This window comes from Eurypyga helias, unplaced genomic scaffold (assembly GCF_000690775.1).
Source record: "Eurypyga helias isolate BGI_N326 unplaced genomic scaffold, ASM69077v1 scaffold8471, whole genome shotgun sequence".
Lineage (NCBI taxonomy): Eukaryota > Metazoa > Chordata > Aves > Eurypygiformes > Eurypygidae > Eurypyga > Eurypyga helias.
The window spans coordinates 31,002-38,135 of NW_010228986.1; the positions used below are offsets into that span (position 1 = coordinate 31,002).

Sequence of the window (7,134 nt, forward strand, 5' to 3'; positions counted from 1 at the left end):
GGGGGGGAAGTACTCTCTAAAAAGTAACACAAAACCCCTTTTCCTGAGAAGGTTGCTCCTGAAAGGAAAGCTTTGGGAAGGCTAGACATTCACTGTGGAAGAAGGTTCATTGATCATCTATTGCTTCCATTAGGGCAGCTATGTTTCAGAATATGCACCGTTCCTTTCAGAGGCCGGGAGAAAAGCCAAAGCCTTTGGAAACCCAATGTAAAAAAGCGAACAGGAACTTTGGGTCAGCACAGAGACTGGACCTAAAATGAAGGAAAAGGACAAGTGAGAGGCAAAAATAAAGACCTGGGCTGAAGGGTTAGGTAAAGAGCAGTAAGTATCCAGTCTTCAGAGCAGCAATTCCCAGGTGTCTCTAAAGAAATGGAAAATACCTGATCCCTATTCAGCAGCACAGGCAAACCATGCAACTGGTAACTAGCAAACGGTCACATAACCTTCACAAAATGCTGCTAAGTGGGTGACAATTTTAGCCTCAGTTCCACAGACCATAGGTTTCAGGTCTTCCACTGTCAACAGAAACGCTCCTCGGACCCATGCTCACTACTTATATTGTTAGATGTCGTAGGAACTGCTCTTAGGATTTATCAGCATTCATTGTCCCCGTTTTAACTCCATTACAGTGGCCTTCCCACTTCACGTGCAGTAAAATACAGCATGTTACCCTCTGAGGAAGAGCACCATCCTTTCTCCCAACAACTTTCTAGGGCAAGACTGTCGCAGGTAGCCGACCGCCAGTCGCTGTCAATTGGAGAAAGCAAAGCTTCTCCTCCTCATTTGTCTCTGAGACCTCACTTAAGATTCCAGGCACTAGACAGCCACGTACTTCAGGCAGGAAAACTAACGATACAGCGTATTTGACAGTGCCATGGCAGGACATTTCTGAAGCAATCCAGGCGCTTTCTGGAACTGTTCCTGTTGGGAAAAGTGATTGCATTCACTTATGGAACACTCTGCTTAGGCTTGTCAGAGTCTCCAAATTATTATCTCCATCTTTGAGAAAATGAATGACTTCCAAATCTTTTCAGCTCTGCTGCCATTTACATAAATCAATGTCCAGACCTGTCACTCTGCCCACCGAGCAACCAGCTTTCGATTGGAAACAGAGCAGCCCTCTGCCTGCTTATAATACACAGAAATTCCTGGTCTTTTCCGTGTTGCTTCTTACTAACTCCTCGTGGCAGTGAACGTGGTATAGAAATGGGAGGAATAAGGGGGAGAGGGGAGGATTATAGCAGCTGAACAGCCCAAGTGCCTCTGTGAAGAGAGAAGCAGAGCAGCAGCCAGATGGATATATTTCAGGCCCCAGGGAGAAGGTGTGGTTCTCTCGGTTTTGAATAAGAAAAAATGGAAAATTCCACCACGTGTCAGCTATTACTCCTGGAAAGAGAGCTGTCTGAGAATCCTATCCAAATTTAATGTAACAGCAAATCTGCTGAGAAGGAGTTCAGCTCTGACGCAAGGTACGAGGGTCACTGTCTCATTCCCACACACACGTGGTTCTGTCTAGAAACCACAGAGGATGCAACACTTATTTTAAGAGATCCCAGGCACAGAGACAAAACATTTCTCCTTAAATGTAAGAAGTGTTTGAAGAAACATTTTCCAACTACAAAGACAAGAATAAAGGCAAGAAGTGGAACAGAGGAAGAGATACAGACCCTGATCAAATTTATTGCACTACACCACCAGCAAGCCTATTGGCATATGTCAGCAATGAACTAGTAGTGAAAAAGTGATGTCAGGTAACAGCTGTGACCCACAGGAACGGAAAAATCGACATAAGTGGGCCAAACAAACAAGATTAACCACTCTGCAGTACCACTCTGTGTGCTAGTAAGACTCGGGATCAGCAACACACTTGAGTAAAGCCGGTGTCAAAGGCTTCGCTGAATAGGGCAGGAACAAAGACACGAGCCTCATACCGAGTAGCAGTTCAGGTTGAGGGAGGGGATTCTGCCCCTCTACTCTGCTCTGGGGAGACCCTCCCTGCAGTTCTGTGTCCAGCTCTGGGGGCCTCAACATTAGAAGGACACAGAGCTGTTGGAGCAAGTCCAGAGGAGGCCACGGAGATGCTCAGAGGGCTGCAGCCCCTCTGCCATGGGAACAGGCTGGGAGAGTTGGGGTGTTCAGCCTGGAGAAGGCTCTGGGGAGACCTTACAGCCCCTTCCAGTGCCTGGGCGGGCTACAAGGAAGCTGGGAGGGGACTTTTTACAGGGGCCTGTAGTGACAAGGCAAAGGGTAATGGGTTTAAAATGAAAGAGGGAGATTGAGATTGGACATCAGGAAGAAGTTCTTCCCAGAGAGGGTGGGGAGGCACTGGGACAGGTTGCCCAGAGAAGCTGTGGATGCCCCATCCCTGGAAGTGTCCAAGGCCAGGCTGGATGAGGCTTGGAGCAACCTGGTCTAGTGGAAGGTGTCCCTGCCCATGGCAGGGGGTGGGACTGGATGGTCTTTAAGGTCCCTTCCAACCCAAACCACTCTGTGATTCTATGATTACCTCATTTTCATCTCAGCATATCCCTCCACCTGCTCAACCTTAAGATGAGGGCAGCAGCCCCACCTTTAACATAAGAGATGCATACAGCTTTTGTGCACTGTTACTGCTAAAGCAGCTGGAAGATAAAAAGCTGACAGGGTTAAGTGGTATTACTTTCAGTGCAGACCTGTGCCACATCTCCCAGAAAGCTCTAGCTACCCTGGGCAGTTCTGGATGAAACAGGCTGGCTTTGCTGGCTGGGTAACACCGCTCACTGTTGCTGTGTGGTTGGATGGTCAGGAAGCTGGCAGAAGCTGGCATGGAATCCTAGGCTGGAGTCCTGTTGTCTAGGCAGTGGCACCTGCAGAGTGCTGTCTCCAAAACAAGTTCTGAGTCCAAACCATACTTGAAATGCAGAACTGGATCAGAAAACTCAGTCCTCCCTTCTCCTGGTCAAGTTATACAGAGCCGTGGATTCGTTTGTGCTTTGATCAGCAGTTTTTGCCATTCTTGGAGAATGGAGGATGGGGGAAAAGAGGTGGCCAAGGGATAAGAGACTTGCAGAGGAACTCTGCAGGGAAACCTTCTGCCAAGTCAGCTCTCTGTTTCCAGCCCTGATGCACGTATCCCTGCATTTTCAAGCAAATCAGTTTGCACTGCCGAGTAAGAATGAGAATTTGTTACCTTGCACCTCCAGCAGCAAGGGAGGACACAAGGAAGGTTTCTTGAGCTCAGACTGAGCTGCACGCAGGGCTCTGGTTTGTGGAGCTGTGAGTCGCATACAGGGCTTCCTCGCTCTAGATTATTTCACCACGGTATGTGAAAGCCAGCAAGGCCATTAGTGCATGATGGAACTCCACAGAGCCAGCACTGCAGCATCCCTTCCCCATGCCTTTCTGCACACCAGATTCTGCCTTGCTCCCCAAGGCACTGGTACCCAGGCAAAGACCCTTAATTGTGCTAAAAGCAGGCTCTAAGCAAAAGGGAATTTAATGGAATATTAAGCATTGTATGGCAGGAAACATCTCCACCTTTCCCCTCACCCTCTCCCCATGGAAGAGCTGGTGCCAAACAGTCCTACATGCTTGTTAAGCTCCTATAATAAACAATAGAAACATACTTTGAAATTATAAACTGAACAACAAACAGAAAGGAGGAGACTGTAAGCACGTGGCTCCGTGATACATTCGAACGCTGGCAGCCAGCAGCACTTCCCAGTTCCCTGCCCATGCCCTGGTCCTGTGTCTTAGCAAGAGGAATTTGACTGGTGTGGAGATAGTGCCTGGACCAGGGGGAAGCCAGGACCTGCCTCAGCAAGGTCTCATGTCCCTGCGGTGGGAGGCACCAGCCCGACTGGCAGGTATATCCCAGCACAGCTTCAAGAACCTACTGTCCCTGGATAGCATGACTGCCGGAGAAACGTACACAGAGAGCAGAAATGAACTGCACAACAGCAGTAGTTTGTCCTCATCACACGGAGGATGCATTTATGCATTTAGCTCTGCTCGATTCATAAATGTTAGATGAAGGAAACAATTCACCCACGTGTCCTCTAAGTCTGCAGCACAAACATCTGAAGATGAGGAAGACAAGTTTTTCCTCTGATACTCAATTCAGCTAGGTCAGCTGTGAATTAAATCTCCCTTACAGACAACACTATTGAACAAAAAGCAGGGAACATCCCCAGTTCCTATGAAGTGAAACTAGAACAGCCGTATTACAAGTGAAAACGCAGCACTGGTATCGAATGAGAAACAGCCATGACCCCTTGGAAACAGGATCTGTGAAATCTTGTCTCATATCATGTTTCTGCCCTTTTTAACTCGGAGCTGCCATGCAGCAGGGGCTAACCTGAACAGGTGTCACCCACAGAAACATCCCAACTCCTGGAATACATCTGGTGCCTCTGGCTGGAAAGAAGTAAGCACTTCAGGCTTAGTGACAGAGGATGTGAAGTAAAAACTGATTGCTGTCAAAAGTGGCACTATAAAAATCCACACTTACTGACTAAATAGTACATGTGAGGGTAAAGACTGTTTAGCTCATTTTGGAACCCAAGGGCTATGGTGCCGCACTCCCAGTATAGAAGATACCCTGTAAAGGTGAAGCTTTCCTAGTCATTTGAAGTTACAGGTGAGACCAGCTGAGTTACTGGTATCAGTAACTGGACTCAGCTGCTGTCCTCAAAGCCTGTCTTGCCACTCTGACACTGGCAGAGCTGTGCAGGTGGAAGTAAGGGTAACTCTGGAGTTTGGATTTGGACTGCAGTTGTCAGTCTTAACACTGGTAACAGAGCTGGGGTTGCAGCCTGGTCATTCACTCCTTGCTCTGTCAGTTCTGAGGTGAGTGTGTGACCAGAGAGAGCTGAGAGCACACATTTGGGTCACTAGGAGAGACTGGCAGGCTTGGTTATCACAAAGCCCTGCTCCCCAGGAAAGCTGCGATTCTGCAGTTGTGCCTGTGACAGCAACGCTGGGTCACAGCACTAACACTGTCCCAGCCATCTGCGCTCTGAGGTAACACCCATCTCCCCCTGTCACACCAGAGCTCCTCACCAGCCCCATGCGGATCTTCCAACCGCATACAAACCTTCAATGAAGTCGGAGGTTGTGTACACACGGTGTTTTGCATTGCTGTCCCCCTCTGGATTGTTCAAACTCCCAAGAGCTAACTCGATCACCTCGATCAACTCATCTCGCTTATCCTTCCTCACAGGTTTCTCTTCTGGGTGGCGCGTCAGCCCTGTCTCCAGCTGGTACACCTTCTGCAGGGTAAAGCTCTCAAAGGGCACAGCCGCATACTCCGTCAACAGCTTGACGCCGCTGTGCACCTCTGCTTTGTCTATTTGGGAACGGAGGAAAGCCAGCAGGTTAGCCTGGGCCTTCTCCGGCTTACTGTGGCCAAGCCGAATGTCCGAGGGGTTTGGGTACTGGTCCTGCACGTTCTTAAGCTGCTCGTTCCTGCCCTGGAGCTCAGCCTTCAGCTGTGCAATCTGTTTCTTCAAGCTGATGATGTAGTTGTGGTTTTGCTCTTCTCGCTCTTGCAGAATGGCTTCATATCCCTCCTTTGCAGTCGGACTGTGCACCCTGGGCAAGGCAAGTGGCTGGTTGTCACCCTTGGGTGTGCAAGCCAACATATAAACAATAGACACCAAGCAACAGGCCACCACCAACAGGCCTACAAGTCGGGGGAGAAGGAGGATAAATCCTCGTCGGAGCATCATCTCTCAAAAAGCAGAGTCTAACCCCACACATGCAACAGTTCTTACATCCATGCAGCACCACAGAGGTCCCCCGACTTGGAGTACTCTTACACAGATGCATGTATGTGCAGGAACTGGCTTGTCAGCTGTCTTAAAATGCGTGCTCTGTCTCTGTACTGGGCTCTTACTGGTGTTTACCCAGCAGGACCAAAAGACAAGCTGCGAAGCAGACAGGACACCTCCTGATCCTCATGGCAACACCTACACCGCTGCAATGCGATCAGCTGGTGGCTGATGGAGCCTGAGGACCTGAAAGACAAATGACAAGGACAGTCACATTAGAATTTGGTCATTCAGTCCAGACCACTAAGAGTGTTCTGGCGATTTACCTCGTTTCCCAACTGCTCTGGCAGATCTCAGAGCTGTGAAGTGCTTGTGCTAAGACCCAAAAGGTGCTGAGACCCTAATGTGAGAGACCCTGTATGCATGTGTTTAATTTTAATAACATAACTTGGCCCATTCCCAATGAAAAACTAGTCCAGGCCTCAAAGTCTGACATGCTTTAAAAATCTTAGGAAGCCATCGTCTGTTACTTTCTGGTGAGATGCTAAGGTGCTCAGTTTATCCGAGCAATGATGGCTCTCCAAGTGTTCTCAACTCTTGGAGCACTCAGATTTTGAAGGCAGTCGGTCCCACAGCTACTGCATACATTTCAGCTTCTAGGCATGTTTTTCCAAAACACCAGGTGGCAAACATGGTCCCGTTTGAACATATGAAGCCTGATCTGGAGTAGAAATTTGATAACCAAGAAACTAGAAACTCTTATCAAGGCCAATTGCTCCAACTAACGTTGTTTGACATATCCTACCAGCTGCTCCCGTAAAAACCCAAAGAACTAGGGAAAGGATTTTTTTCGGAAGCATTCAGACCAAGTCTTATTCAAAATCAGGGGAACCTTTGTTTCCATCTAGGAGGCTGTCATCATTGCACTCTATTATTTTCAGGGCCTCTTCTGTTTTTCATAATGTTATAAAAAATCTTGCAAGAATGTACACGACGACTGTGTTTTCCACACATGCTCTCTGCCCGGGAGTGAAGACCACAGAGGAGGTTTAGGGAAAGCTGGCTCAGGTATTTTTTTAAAATAAGACAAGTTAAAACTGTGAATATTATCATTTTTAGTATGATTTCCTCAAGTATACTTAGAAACAGGAAAGAAGAATTAGATGACTGAACGTGAACATTGATCTAGCTGTAAGCTACATTAAAACAATTACACTGAAAACACTACCAGTGGGATTTTCAAAAGCCCGCAGTTTTGGCCCAAATCCACGCTGATGCAAGGAACTTCATCATTTATTCAGCTGACAGTAGACTATGGCCAAGGCTGAGTAACATCCTAGATTACACTGTGATGCCTTGTTAGACTCAAACACAATCAAATTAA

The 7,134-nt window shown here is 47.9% G+C and overlaps 1 protein-coding gene across 1 annotated transcript in view; it reads right to left on the bottom strand.

Moving 5' to 3' along the window:
- CSGALNACT1 (chondroitin sulfate N-acetylgalactosaminyltransferase 1) overlaps nt 1-5,708 on the bottom strand; it is a 15,267-nt gene extending 9,559 nt beyond the window's left edge. The window contains exon 1 of the mRNA XM_010160228.1: nt 5,075-5,708. Coding sequence (XP_010158530.1) covers nt 5,075-5,708 — 634 coding nt within the window. The remainder of the gene's footprint in view (nt 1-5,074) is intronic.
- Between the last annotated feature and the right edge of the window lie 1,426 nt (nt 5,709-7,134).